Below are 15,695 nucleotides of genomic sequence, written 5' to 3' on the forward strand. Positions count from 1 at the left end.
GTTTTGCTCGAGTTTGGAAGTGGATCCTAAGAACGTTCTCTTGCTCCACGATTTGCAACCATGTGGTAAGCTATTCTTTGTTGCTACTGTTCACCACTTATGGTGGGAGGACAACATGAGAAGATGGACTTTCAAATCCCGTTGCCGAAGCTTGATTTGAAATGCCATCTATTTTGATGTTTCTTCTAAGCTCATTTCTATGCCTCATCCCCTTGTTTCTAACTCTCCAAGGAATAGGTTGATTGTTAGTTCCTGGAGTCTTAATTCTTCTTTCTAGCCGCCCTCTTGACTAGTTGTCCCCCCCCCCTTTTCCCCTTCATTTTCTCTTTGTATTTCTCTTACGCCGTGGTTTTTTAATATATTTATTTATTCATCCAAAAAAAATTTTTGGGCCATAGTAAAAATCCTTTATACAAATAATGGGACTAAGTACTTGAGAGGTGCATTCCCTTCTTACCTAGCTGACCATAAAATCATACACTAGACTAGTTGTGTTGACACTTCACTTCAAAATGGGGTTGCCAAACGGAAGAACGGACATCTACTTGTGGTAGCACGTTCCCTAATGTTTATTATGCATGTGCTCCTTGTTTTGGGGTGATGCGGTTCTTACTACAGCTCATCTAACTAATTAAATGCCTTCCCAAGTCTTAAACCAGTGCTGCCCCTCGAGGTTCTTCTAGGGACAGCAACCTTTACAATACTACCAAAGGTTTTTGGTTGTGTTGCCTATGCCCAAAACCAACATGTTCATGGTAAATTGGATCCTCGTGGGTTACATGTGCATTTTCTTGGGTTATCCTCCTACACAGAAGGGGTATAAGTATTATCATCCTAGTTTCCATTAGTTCTCTATCTCTATGGATGTTTTGTTCTAGGAGCAAGTTCCTTTCTTCTCCCCTACACCTGTTCAGAGGGAGTCTTAGTGAAAAGGTTCTTGCCTTGATTCCTCCTTTGGATATTTCTCTTGAGATAATTGCAAATGGTCCTCCTCTGGAAGATGGAGTGACCGGACAAGAACAGCTGGTGGATGATGTGCAAGGGGAGCAAAGACCTCTCAAGACCTATAAAAAAGCAGCAAGAACCCTCTTTTGTGCTGAGTCAGTTGGAAGCTTTAACTCCTAGTCCTAAAGAACAAGTGTCTCCTATCTCTGAAGGTAAGCTTGTCTCTGACCCATCTCTTGGTCCTACTTTGACCTACCAATCACATTAAGAAAACAACTACTAACTTGCACCAAACATCCTATTTCCTATTATGTTTCATATCAGTCCCTATACCCAGAATTTCAAAGTTTTGTTTCCTCTTTGGCCTCTATTTCTATTCCTAACTCATGGCAGGAAGCATCATCTCACTCAAACTGGAATGAAGTAATGAATGAGAAAATGCGAGCTCTAGAGAAAAACAAAACGTGGCCGTTGGTGACTTTGCCTACAGGAAAGTAGACTATTGGATGCAAATGGGTGTCCGTGATAAAACACAAGGCGGATGGGACTGTTGAGAGGTACAACGCAAGATCGGTGGCCAAAGGCTTCCCTCCGCCTTATGGGATTGATAATCAAGAGAAGTATGCCCCTGTTGCCAAGATGAACACAGTTCAGGCTGTTCTTTCATGTGCAGTAAATAATGGGTGGAGCCTACAATAGTTGGATGTCAACAATGCTTTTCTACATGAAGAGCTCCAAGAGAAGGTGTACATAGATGTGCCACCTAGGTATTCCACTGCCAGACTCAAAGCAAGGTTTGAAAGTTGAAGAGGGCATAATATGGCTGAAGCAATCTCCAAGAGCATGGTTTGGAAGGATCCATAAGGCCACGGTCTCTAATGGCTACAAACAAAGCAATGCAAACCACACTTTGTTCATTAAAAGAGATGGTTCACACACTAGTATACTTCTAGTATATGTAGATGATATTGTGATCACATGTAGTAGTGCGAATGAAAACTTAGCTAAAACTGAGATTAAAGATATAAGAAAACTCAGATATTTCCAATCAGCTAGTAGTGTGTCTACTTCACAAAGGAAGTATACACTGGATCTAATTGAGAAAACTATGATGCTAGTGTGTAAGCTTGCCAAGACTCCTATTGAGCTTAACCTACACTTGAAGGCAAAAGAAGGAGAACCAGTTGACAAGACAAGGTATCGAAAAATGGTGGGAAAGTTGATCTAGCTATCACATACCAGACCTGACACCACATTTTTAGTTTGTCTTGTAAACCAACATATTCATGACCATACTCTTCACATTTGGATGTAGTGTGTCATATCTTTAGGTACTTGAAGGCCACTCCAAAAAAACATATCTTTAGGTACTTGAAGGCCACTAAAAAAAAAAGGAATTTTGATTTCAGCTCATGGATAATTGAAGATTAAGGCATATACATATGCAATTGGTAGGGTGTCCAGATAATAGGCGATCTACCTCAAGGTATTGAAGATTAAGGCATATACATAAGAAATAGGTTGTGGTTGTGAGGTCCAATGCCAAAGCCGAGTTTAGGGTACTACTTAGGGCATTTATGAGGTAGTATGGCTAAAAGGGTTGCCTCAAGAAATTAGGTTGGATTTAGAGGTTCTTATATAGTTGTACTCAAATGGTAAGTCAGCAATCAGCATAGCTCACAATCCAGTACAACATGAATGAACCAAGCATGTGTGGATTGACAAGCATTTCATCAAAGAAAAACTTTGAGGTTGGGGTTGATTCGTATCACTTTCTTATCTCAAACAATCAACCAGCTGATGAGCTTGCGAAGAGCTTGAGTACCAAGGTGTTCAATAGTATCATTGGCAAGTTGGGCATGATAAATATCTATGACTATCATAAGGTCTTTTCTTGTAGCTGGTACAGTCATATCTTTTTTCGCCAATTTATATTCCATTAATTGCTGAAAACGAAACGAAATTCATAAAAATTCAAAATCTAATAAATCAAATAATTCAAAATACGAGTTTTTGTTTCTCAAATATCCAACCGACTTAAGGGGGAGCATTGAAAGACAAAACTGATTGGAAGGCAAGAATCCATATAGCCGACCCCATTTAGTTGGGACAAGGCTTATTGTTGTTGTTGTTGTACTTTCCTTTTCTGTTCTTTCCTTATTGGGATTAGATTTGCTAGGATCTTATTTTTCTTATAAGATTCCCACACTAGGAAGATTTAATTTGTTATGTATTTAGCAAGTTGCAAGTATAAAAAAAGCTCTTGTTGTGTCCTTTAGACACAAGTCAGGATTCTTCAACCCCTTCAACACATACAACTAACCAAAATTTCAAAATTATATAAACCCAAAATACTCTAGAGCTCATATTAACAATTACTTTAATCTCCCTTTTACAAAGGTACAAAATTATCCAACCACTTAGCTTTATTGCCCTTGGCAATATTAATCCTTCTTCTCCTCATTCTGTCTACCTTCTCTGAACTTTTAGCCCTTGAAGGATTTAATGTTCCAATATGCTAATCTAACCTATGCTAAATATTATTCAATCTCTAAATCTAAAGCTAAGTAACCCATAGGTATTGGGTTTTGCTTCCAAAATGTTCTCTATATTCATGAATATTTTATGAAAATACATACTTTAATATCATGACTAAGCACTATTTGATAAGTCTTAGCATTGTAACAAACCACAATAAACACTATTATTCTTACCATCCAAGATGGTTCGCTTCCAAAATGTTCTCTATATTCATGAATATTTGATGAAAATAAATAAATTAATAACATGACTAAGCACTATTTGATAAGTCATAGTGTTGTAATAAACCATAATAAACACTATTATTCTTACCATCCACGATGGTACAAAATGTTGAACAGTCCACGGAGCATTTCATATCAAAGTAAAAGTAATAAACACTATTATTCTTACCATCCACGATGGTACAAAATGTTGAATAGTCTACAGAGTATTTCATATCAAAGTAAAAGTCACATGGTGGAATATGTTTGGATTTTAAGTCTACCTGCAAAAGAAAAAAATTCAAAAAGAAAATACATTACTAAAAGGTTTAACATAGCAAGAAATGGAAACTTTTAAAAAATGCATTACAAGTTTACAACATAACCATGCATCCAAAACTAAAATTACTACAATGAAAATTCAAAATAAAAACTGAAGCATACACTAGGTGCTACTTGTACGATCTTGACTTTTGAAACAATGCAATTTAATATGTTATCATTCACTAGATCAGAGAAAAATAGGCGCTTCTTGTCATGGAACTCAGCTTGGTCTTTCATAACCTGTGGAAAGTTTAAAAGAGAAAGAAAAAAAGGGGGAAAAAAGAGAGGAATAGTAAGCACAAAAAGAAATCATCAAATGGTCAAATGAAAGTCAACATAATCAACATTCTCACCGTGTCCTCAGCTCGAAAGAACCATTGAACCCTAAAGTAATCTTCTCCATCCATTGTCTTGAAAAACTCTAAGATCTTTCCCACATAATTTGGTCCCCCTTCCTTTCCCTAGAAGATACTTCAGTGTTACTGTGTTAATAAATCATGTAAAGATGAAGAAATCCCAAGACCTATAAAAAGTGTTACCTCAATCATGAGGACAAACTTCAACATCCCACATGGAAATGAAAAAGAAATTATGAATTTTTAATCATAAAAATCCCAAAGCGAACTTACATTTGCCAAGTGAATAGTAAAAATCAACCAAGTTCTTATTAAATTAAACTAATGTAGATCAAAATCATCAATAGAAAGTGGACTCAAGAAAATAACATAACAAATGAAGACTGACGCTGTATCTGATTTCTTGGCCCTATGGCCCCTATCTGGTTTTTATGTAATAAGGGTGCTCTGGGCACTCATTTATTAACTTGCTGAATGCATTGCATTCACAAGTTATACCTTCTGCCTTCCCAAGGAAGTGTATGTGATACCTAATATCATGTTAGGAAATCAATATTGCAAAGAGAAATCTATTCCCTCCTTCATTCAGTCAGACAATTCATCTCTTCTTTTCTCTTCCTCCTCATCTTGACTTCTCTTCAAAACTCTTACCTTCTCCTAGCTTCTCTTTAATCATTCCAATTCTTCCCTACGACATCACATCATACGGGAGGTGCATGGCGGAGGTTTGGGAGGTCACTTTGGCAGGGATAAGACTATCATACAAGTTACCGATCGGTATTATTGGCCCCATATTGCAAAGGATGTTGATCATGTAATCAAGAGATGCAGAGTCTGTCAGCTAGCCAAGGGAACCAAGCAAAATACAGGTTTGTACTCACCATTACCAATTCCTCATGCACCTTGGATTGATATTAATATGGATTTCGTACTTGGGCTACCCTCCACAAAAGAGCAATCCGACTCCATCATGGTTGTGGTTGACCGATTCTCAAAGATGGCTCACTTTATACCATGTTGAAAGACTTTTGATGCATCTTACATTGCAAAGCTATTCTTTAAGGAGGTTGTACGACTACATGGGCTACCAAGTAGCATTGTCTCAGATCGTGACGTCAAGTTCATGAGCTACTTTTGGAAGACATTGTGGCTGAAAAGTAACACAAAGTTACAGTTTTCAACTGCATTCCATCCACAAACTGACGGGCAGACAGAAGTGGTGAATCGAAGCTTGGGAAACTTACTGAGGTGTTTGGTTCGTGACTATGAGAAGACATGGCCATCCATACTCGACATAGCTGAGTTTGCTTACAACAACTCAGTTAATCGTATGATAGGTCGTACTCCTTTTGAGATTCTATTTGGAGTTCAACCTTGACTGCGATTATAGACCTCATTCCATTACCACCACAAGCACGTGTGAGTATTGAGGCTGACGAGTTTTTGCGCCATATCACAGAGGTACATGCTGATGTTCGCCGAAGAATAGCTCTTAACAATGATGTCTACAAGGCTACAGCAGATCATCATCGACGATATGTGGAGCTTCAACCGGGAGACATGGTGATGGTTCATGTCAACTAGGGGTGCAACTTCGGCCCTGGTGGCCCTGACCCGCCCTAAGCAGCCCTGAGCCCAAATAGGGCTTGAGCTAAAGATCTTGGCCCTAAGGGCGAGTTAGGGCCAAAATATTGTGGCCCTGAACTAGGGCCAAGGGCGGGCCTGGGATTACTCTCTGGCCCATCCCGGCCCGGCCCTGATTCTGGCCCTAATCTTGGCCCTGATTCTGGCCCTGATTTTGGCCCTGATCTTGGCCCTGATCTTAGCCCTGATTCTGGCTCTGATCTTGGCCCTGATATTAGCCCTAATCTTGGCCTTGATCTAGGCCCATGATTTTGGCCCTCATTGAGTTTGGACCCTCCACCCATATGTAGAGGAATTAATTATAATCCACATGGGTGAATATTTGACACCTATCAAATTTTAAAAACATGATCATGTTTTGTAAAAAAATTAATAAAAATAAATTATATCTTCATAACCAATGTTAATTTGACCCTGATCATAACCCTGGTTTTGGCCCGATCATAACCCTAATTTTGGCTCTAGTCTTAATGTTAATTTGACCCTGACCATGTATTAGATTTTTACCATAATCTTCACATTAACATTGATATAACTATAAGTCTCGACTTTGACCTTTAACCATTTTGATAATATTAGACTATGAGTTCACTTTTTATATTATTTTTATTTTTTGAATTAAGTCATTTTTAGTTCCAAAAAATCATTGATTTTTTTTTTTTTTTTGACTAAGGCAAGATAATATAGTATAAATAATAAAAGTTAGTATATAGAGAATTAATATCTAACAAATCTACACCCCAACTTCTCATCATGAATATTGACATCTTTCTTTTGCCTCCAATGTGATATTTTAGAGAGAAGAAAAAAAAAACTTATTAAGGATAGATAGCTATGTTTGTAACTAAAATATAATTTTCTTTAACTACGAAAAAAATATCAATACTAAATTATCGTTGGTTTACTTGTTAACAAAGTTTTGAATATGATTTTTTTTTTTTTTTTTTTTTTGGGGTTGAATAAGGATATCAATGGGAGGGTTTTCAATTTCCATCACCAAAGTAACGGGATAGGTTTTCAATTTCCATCATCAAAGCAATGAGAGACTTTTAGAGATCAATATAGAATTATGGAGTATGAATTTATTTATGTTTAAAGCAACACTATCAACTTATTGACTATTTTATCATTTTGTATGAGCTTGAATCATCTTATATTTCTATGAATTTTATTTTTAGTTTACTTATGATACTTTTATTATTATTATTATTATTATTTTTATGAATTTAAATTTGTTATTTTAGGTCCAAGAATATGACCAATTAAGGCTAGGGCCAAGATAGGGTCAATTAGGGCCAGGGACAAGGCTAATTAGGGTCAGGGCCAATTAGGGCCAGGGACAGGGTCAATCAGGGCTAATCAGGATCAAGGCCAATCAAGGTCAAGGTCAGGGCCAATTAGGGCCAGGGCCAATCAAGGCCAACCCATCCCGACCCGGCCCAATTAGGGCCAATTAGGAGCGGGAATGGGCTTGGCTTGGCCCTGTAGGGCTTAGGGCCAAGGACAATATCTTTGGCCCTGAACTAGGGTCAGGACGGGAATGAGCTCAGATTAGAACATATAGGACTGGGCTTGGGATTGCAAAAGCCCGGCCCAATTGCAGCCCTAATGTCAACCCAGAAAGGTTCCAACATGGGGTCAACAACAAACTCCATCCAAAGAAGATGGGATGGGTCCATACAAGGTGCTGAAACGCATTGGACCAAATGCTTATGTACTCGAGCTACCAGAAGAAATGAACATAAGCAATGTCTTCAACGTGGTTGACTTACATCTTTATGTAGGACACCACTCTGATGATGGAGACACTAAACAAATGTTGAGGCTACCCCAACTCAAGCCACCAATCACTGACATCATTGAAGAGGTTTTGGATGACTCTTACAAAACCACTTGTCGTGGCACTGGATACCATGCTTTCCTCGTCAAATGGAAGAATCGTCCACGACATGATAGTACTTGGATTCATGCTGATGATTTCAAGAAACTCGATCCCGATTTGCATGAACGTTACATGTCATTCATTCATTCGTCGGAGACGAATGTTTTCAAGCCGGGGAGAGTTGATGCAGAATTGAAGACATATTTACAAAAGAAGAAGCCCATTGGGTCAGGCCCATCAAAGGCCTAAAGTTGTCACCTGAATCAGCCCATGGTTTTCATGGGCTAGGGCTATTTTAGTGGGTTAAAGTTAGCCCACATATGTTGAACCTCATAGTCTAGACCTAAGCCTAAGTCTAGTTTTTGGAAAGTCAATAAAAGGGGCTTTGGTTTGAAAATAAGAGAACTCATTGTCAAAGGAGTTCTCCTTTGTCAAGAGTTAGGTGGTAGTTGAGTTATTAATAGGTAGGTGGTGTTAGCTAGTGGTTGGATGTTGCCATTAATGTTTATGTCTCTTTAGAATGCTATATAAAGAGACTTAAGCAAGTGGTGAAGACACAACTTATGAATTGAAATCAAATTGCTTGCTAGCATTCCTCCTCTTTGGAGAACTCGTGTTTGATCAAGGTAGGTTGGTGTTCGATCCAATCGATCCACCTTGCGGAGTGAAGCCCGGGTGTTACGTGTTACATTGTTATTGTCACTTTCTTCATTATAGTTTCGTCCCTATTTGAAGATCTATTCATCCCGTTATAATACCATTCTAGTTTCAGCCCTCTTTCCCATCTAAATTATTTTTCACTTTAAGTCCATCAAATTTGCAATTGTCTCCCTGTGAAAAGGTCCTATTTGGGTACTGTTTTGATCAATCAAATTCGGTATCTACATTACTAAGGTTCAATAGTGCAGCACCTAGGAGACCCCACCTATATAACAAGGCTTCTATAGCTTATAAATATAGCCCACAACAATATCCAACATGGTGGGACAAATATATTGAGGTGGGTCGACATTTCATCAAAGAGAAGGACAACTCTTGCTACATATATACCCCTTTTTTGAGGACATCTGATCAGTTGGCTGACATCTGCACCAAAGGGTTCAGTCCTCATGTAAGAGTCTTCAGGATCCTCCTAATTGAACCAGCAGCAAACCAGGGCTTAAATCCTTTCTGTTTTGGGTTGAAACCCTGTGACTAGGTCTGATTGGGTTCCCCATGTTTGGATCTAGTTGTGACGTGTGAGTAGGTCTAGGGTTATGCTTAGGCTACAATTAGGTCTGGAAACTTGAGACAATTATGCAGTTTTTAACAATCTGCAACTGCAGAATTTTTCCAAGTGGAATTAGGTCCGCTATAGGGTTTAGGACTCTTATGCGGGTTAAGGTTTGGATCGAAGCTAAGGTAGGGGGTGGGGATACTAGTCCTAAAAGGGTTTAGGCTTTGGGTTAGGAGTTTAGAAGATACTGGGTAATAAGCAAGAAATAAGCTGGAAGGGCTGAGAAACCAGGTTCAGTCTAGACCGGATGGGCCCATGGTTGGGTCACCGTCAAAAATGGCTTGCGGGGCCAAGGAAATCAACTCCGAAAAGCTAGAGATGAATACTAAGAAGATTCCTTGTGATATAGGGAACCCTTGTCCCCACAGACTTGGGAGACGTAAACAGAAATAAATCCTCCCTAGAAGGAAAGCGAGATACTGTGGGATTCCCAAACGGAATCCAACTCTATACCTAAATCGGACAACTCTAGGTGAAGCTAGCCTAACAGATCTAACGGTCATTACTTAGAGCCAAACCCTATATATACCCCGCATCTAAGCAGGGCCACGCTGCCAAGGTAACTGATTCAATCAATTCTTTCTGAGATCTAGTATTTAGGCTCTATGCATTTGCAGAGTCCTTCAGGTGTTGGTCATACTGACTTGGCCTGCATCTAACCTTGTTTTGCAGGCTTTCAGTAGTCGAGCAGATTCCAAACGCATCACTGGGTTTCTAGTCATTTTAGGGTTTTAGGGTTTCAAGGAAGAAGATGAAGTGCTGGAGAATTCTGCAACTTCAAATAAGGAGCAGTTAGGGTTTTAGAGCTAGGAAAAGAGAGAGAGAGGTGCGATCCTAGTGAAGAAGAAGGGAAGGAAGAGGGCTATACGATTGGGGATTTGGCTTGGGAATAGAGCGGGGAATTGTACTCACTTGCAGAAAGTGGCCTAGTTCACTCTAGGCTGCTGCAGAAGTTGAGAAGAAGATGAACAATTGCAGAATTCTCACACACTTAGCCATGGGGATCCCTCTTGGAACCCACGATTCCAATTCATTGATTACAAGGTACAGGAGCGTTCTTATAGCATCATTACATTGAAAGAGTGCAATTAGGACTCTAACTAATTAAGAAACCTACTTGGACTCAAACTAGGGAATCCAATTTGGACTGGGATTCCCTTTGCAACTCAACTACTTAATAATAAACTAGAAAGGAGTCTTCTAAAGATCTCCTAAATAAAAAAATAACTTGCAAAGTAATTGAATTTCCAGAAGGAATCCTACTTGGAAATTGGATTCCAACTACCACTCCAACTCTGACCAAGACTGTACCCACAATCCAATTGAAAAACAAAAAGTAGATAGGATCCTACAAATATCAGCGAATTTACCAGACCCTTTTGGTGTTCAAGGGGGTGGGGAAAACACCAAAATACCTTTCTGAGGGTTCAGCCAGCCCTTTGGTGTGCCAGTTGGGCTTGGTTCTTGGAAACTTAAAAAATCAAAATACCTAGTCAATATTTCGACCATAACACCAATTCAAGTATGATAGAAAAAAATTCATCTTGATCCAGGGAAAAAAAAAAGCCATTCTGACGGCTCCAAAAGTACTCATGGACAAGTTTGACCCACTCGAAATGGACTAGAAGACAGCACTGGATCCCCAACTAAGTTTTTTTATATCTAAAATCAAAGTCCAACTGTGAAAACATAAAAAGGAAATGACTACAAGAAGTAATCCAAAAATCCCCAAATATTTCTAAAAATGAAGTTAACGTGAATTGAAATATATCAGGATGTCTTGCTTTTTTACCTTCACTTTTTCTATGCTACAGCATGAGTTTTGTATAAAGAAAATAATTCTTGTTTTCCTATTTTTAGTTTAGCATTAATAAAGCATAGTTGCATTATGAGCAAACCGTTTGTGTTTAAGGTAAATCAGCATGTCATACTATTTCTCAGTTGCAGAAGTAATAAAAAGTGTACATACAGTTGAAACTGCTGCTATGTTTTCCCTCAAAACCATCAACATTTAAGCCTCGACATTGCTTCTTCTATTGTAAGACTAAGTCCTAGTTTGTGACAGCTAGATGTGCACACTTATGACTTCTGCTATAAGCCATAAAAAAAAAAAGAGGGCAGGGAGCTTCTGACTAAGATGCTAGAGAGCCTAAGACTAACCTCATCACGGGAACGATCCTATGACAGCACCATGGATGGACTGATGGAGTTCCAGTAACTTCAATCTTTAATGGACAACAGAATGGAACGATTAGCTGTGTTAGAGCCCTATATATGAAATAATTAAGTGGGAATGGTAATCCTGGCTACCTATGACTGCCTGTTGACTATGTTGATTGAAGCAAACTAGTGGTAAAAGACTCAAATCTTGATTATATCACATGATTAGATAACATCCCACTGTATTAGAGTTATCAGAAGTCAGAACTATGTTATAGTTTGTCTTCTGTGAATTACACAATGGTCACTAATTTAACATTCCACCTTGTCCACTGTCTCTAGGAGCCCTTGTAGACCCCTTCCTCACCTCCTCCCTCGTACAACAAGCCCAGTTTTCTAATCCTCCCACCCTTGGGTCCCACCTTTGTACCCTTCCCTCTCCCCTTCACATCTTCTGCCATTGAGATCCTAGTATCCCTCCCTCTCTAGCAGGCCCTACATTGCTTATTCCCTGCTCCACCCTCCAATAACCTTGCCATTGAGTAAGGCTTTTAGTGATCATGCCCCCTGTGGAACTTCAGACTCCAGCTAGTGTGCTTGTTGTGTTGCTAATTGACATCTCCCAACCCCCGCAAACCCCCCCCCCTCCTGCACTTCTTTTTTATGCCCTATCTTTTTGATAGGGCACTGTAACTGGTTGCAGTTGTTTGTCACACAGCCGCACCCCCCCCCCCCCCTTTTGGTAATGAAATTATTTATTTATTCAAAAAAAATTGAGACTAAATTAATTTTATGAGTAGACACTTCACAACGACGGAAAGAAAGGTGAGAAAATATTTATTTATTCATTAAAAAAAAAAAAAAGGAATTTCATACTAAATTAATTTTACAAGTAGACACTTCACAACGACAGAAAGAAAGAGGTCACCTTAACATATGCAAAATCTCCAATTTCAAAAACACACTTGAGAATTTCAGCTTGAGCATAATGACATTTCACATTTAAGATCATTTCATCTTCATTATCACTGCAGAAAGAGAAACATTTTTATTTTGAGAAGCCTAAGAAAGATTATAAACACCACAAAACACAAATATTAGACTATCACTCACTCAACTGCTTTTTGACCCTTGCTCCCTTTATCCTGCAAAATTATATAAAAGAAAAAGACTTACACTCAATATTTCAATGGATAAACAATAAATCTTCATAGTTTCGTTCTACATATTTGACTTTTATTCTGATATATGGCAAAATGATTTCAGGCTGAAACTCATAAGTGTGTGCCTATAGTCTAGGTCCATCAATATAATGAAAACAAAGGAGGACATCTACAATATATAAAGTCTTTTGTAGAGCAATTGGGGCGCCTGGTGACCTGCTTCCCATGCCACAATATAAGATTCTAGTTTTTCCTTTAAGATGGTTTCCATTGATTACTAGAGAGTATAGCATGATAACCAAAACTTGTATACCATGCATGTATCTTTCAAGTAAAATCAATTGGTAAGAGATGGAGAATTAAAGAAGAATTTATCCATGTCACTACCATTCCAATTTCTACAGAAGATAAAAATAACGGTTTTACTCAAATAAAACTCGATATTGAAAAGGCATCAACAACAGTAACTGGGGTAGTTTTAGTGGTCACTTATATGCAACACATCCATTCAAGAACAATAAAATGAACCAGACCTTCCCATCGTAGCGCCAAGGCCATCTTTTGCAAGCTTCATCAAAAGGAATTGGTTCTCCAATAAAGAAACAGTCATTCTCTTTAATCTTCCTAGAAACATAGCATTTATTAGTTGGACCTTCTAACTTTTCTGAATTAACCTTTTGGGTACTGTTCTCTGTCGCCTGCTGAAGCTAAGGATGTCCTCCGAGAACATCTCCACCGTCCTTCCTCCGGCGTTGCCAAACCAGTACTGCAAACCGAGACTTTCTGTTTCTTTGAAAGCTGTTTCTCAGGCAAATCTGCTAATTTTACTGAGTTAGCTTTACGTCCACCTTCCCCAGACCCCACTGGAGCTAACTGTTTACTCGGAGACCGTCTCAGGCAGTGACCCTCCATGGTTTCCAGATCAACAATTACGACCAAAGCACTCCTCTTCTTCACCGGCTGTTTCTCCTCTGAAGCTGTCACATTTCTTCCACTGTCCCCATTCCCCTTCAGTGCTTTAGATATCCTCGGCGACCGTCTCATGCATCTGTCCTCTGACGTATCTGAATCCAAAACAAGAACTTCAGTTTCTTTAGCAGCCAATTTCATTGCATGAGACTTACAAGCACCTTTCCTAGTCCCTTCCACAGAAGAGTTAATCCTCGGAGACCGTCTGACGCATCTTTCCTCCAATTTCTCCGAATCAGCAATCAAAATCGAATCTTTTAGCTTCTTGGAAGTATATTTCTCCGACTGCATTGGATTAGCCACACATGCACTCGACGACAATAATCTTCCAGACCGTCTCAGGGATCTTCCCTCCGACATTGTCAAATTTAGCTTCTTGAAGGTCCGTTCGCGTCTGAAACAGCCAATCAAAGTGCCGAGCAGCTCTTAATAGACTGTTTCATGACTTTTTGGTCCGGCATTGTTAAATCTGACATCGTAGGAGCCATTTGCATCGAACCCAGAAACAGAGGTTATCCTTAACGAACCTCTCAGGGAACCCTTCTTGGGCATTTCCGAAGCTTTAATATTTCTCTACCATCGATCACTGCGATAACCATTCTGAAGCAAATGAGGCGAATCTTGGGTAGGACTCCATGATTCTTGATCTTTTCAAGCTCGCGAACTAAGCTTGCAACCCCTTTACCAGAAAAAAGCTAAGCTCGCAATCCATCCTCTTCCCCAAATTGAGGAATCTTAAAACCCTAGCGTGAAGGAGAGATGAACAAGGATTTATCATTTCCCCGTCAGATCTCCAGAACTGTTCACTTGCACCGAAGCTGCACTATCTACGTTTGGTGAATATATATACTCGAAATAAAAAATTAAAAAACGAAAAAAGATAAAATAAAATTCTTAACCTCTTTTTGCCCTTTTAGTGCATTCAATATTCGTTGAATCTTTTGGCGGGAAATAAATTATCTAACTTTAGTATTCAAGCCGGTTGGGCTTAATGGAGCCACCATTATTGTCAGTATTATTATTTTATTTTATTTTCTGGTAGAAAGGGAGCCACCATTAGAGCACATAAAAATTTGTTTCAGTTATGCGGTTTCCTCAATGCTCTCTAACCATTCCAAGTTGACAACTACAATTGGAGAAGTTGAATGAGCGATTGGAATTGATTTCTCAGACTGTTTTCCATATAATAGATCTTAGATCTCTCAATGTCTTCTTTTCAGGTTATATTTCATGTAAAATTAGAGATATTTTTTTTATCTAATTGTCATCCATTTTAATTCTCACTAAATACTTTAGCACCTGCTAACTTGCTGAAAAACATTTTCTTGTTTTTCATGCTTCCAAAAAAACTCATAAACAATCTTTTGATAAAACCTTTTTGTTTCTGGTTTCAAAACATAAGATGAGATTTATAGAAAACTCTACTGTAAGGAATACTTGCGAAGTTGTGATGCGATTTTGTAGCAAAAATTGGAAGAGTTTGAGTTTAAGTGAAACAATTTCTAGGATGAGTATTTATGTAATTTGCCATTCTCAACATAAGATGTTGAGAACTTTGCTAATACCATCTCATATCGTGATAGAATTCCATTTGTTTCTTCTTCGACCCTATCATTTAGGGCTCATTTTTTTCATCATTTCTATTTCTTAGTAGCAAATTAGAATCATGGAAAGCAACTTTTGAATCAAGAGGCTTTAAAGTAGACAAAATACAGAATATCTAGTTTGTAATTATAATCATGATCGGGTAAACGATGAGGTGATGATACTTGACGATAAAGAGATTCCTCAGAGTGATTGTTTTAGGTACTTAAGTTCAATCATAAATAAAAGAGGTGATATAGAGGATGATGTTTTCCAAATAATTAAAATAGTGTAGATGAAGTAGAGAGGTGTGTCAAGGATTCTGGAGTCTTATGTGATCAGCTTATTCCATTAAAGCTTAAAGGAAAATTTTATAGGACTATTATTCGACCAGCAATGATGTACTGTGCAGAGTGTTGGGTTGTTAAAGAAAATCATATACATAAACTCAATGTAAAAAAATAAAGATGCTAAGATGCATGAGTGGCAAAACTATGAAGTATAAGATAAAGAATAATCATATTAGAGTTGGTTTGGAAGTTGTACGCATAAATGATAAGCTTCGAGAAAGTCATTTGAAGTGGCACGACCACATTCAATAGAGAAGTGATATAATTAAGATTGAAGGGACTAGAAGAGCTAGGGGTA

The 15,695-nt window shown here is 38.4% G+C and overlaps 1 protein-coding gene across 1 annotated transcript in view; it reads right to left on the reverse strand.

Annotated features, from left to right (window-relative positions):
* The window catches only part of LOC149000041 (DNA (cytosine-5)-methyltransferase CMT2-like), a 53,780-nt gene extending 39,481 nt beyond the window's left edge, over window positions 1–14,299 (reverse strand). Inside the window, 7 exon segments of the mRNA XM_089139804.1 lie at window positions 3,880–3,973; window positions 4,134–4,253; window positions 4,367–4,474; window positions 12,260–12,359; window positions 12,445–12,476; window positions 13,028–13,192; window positions 13,194–14,299. Coding sequence (XP_088995930.1) covers window positions 3,880–3,973; window positions 4,134–4,253; window positions 4,367–4,474; window positions 12,260–12,359; window positions 12,445–12,476; window positions 13,028–13,192; window positions 13,194–13,823 — 1,249 coding nt within the window. The 5' untranslated portion in view covers window positions 13,824–14,299.
* Window positions 14,300–15,695: the final 1,396 nt, after the last annotated feature.

Source organism: Hakea prostrata, chromosome 11 (assembly GCF_041222555.1).
Source record: "Hakea prostrata isolate BN-2017 chromosome 11, UWA_Hpros_2, whole genome shotgun sequence".
In the NCBI taxonomy this organism is placed as follows: domain Eukaryota; kingdom Viridiplantae; phylum Streptophyta; class Magnoliopsida; order Proteales; family Proteaceae; genus Hakea; species Hakea prostrata.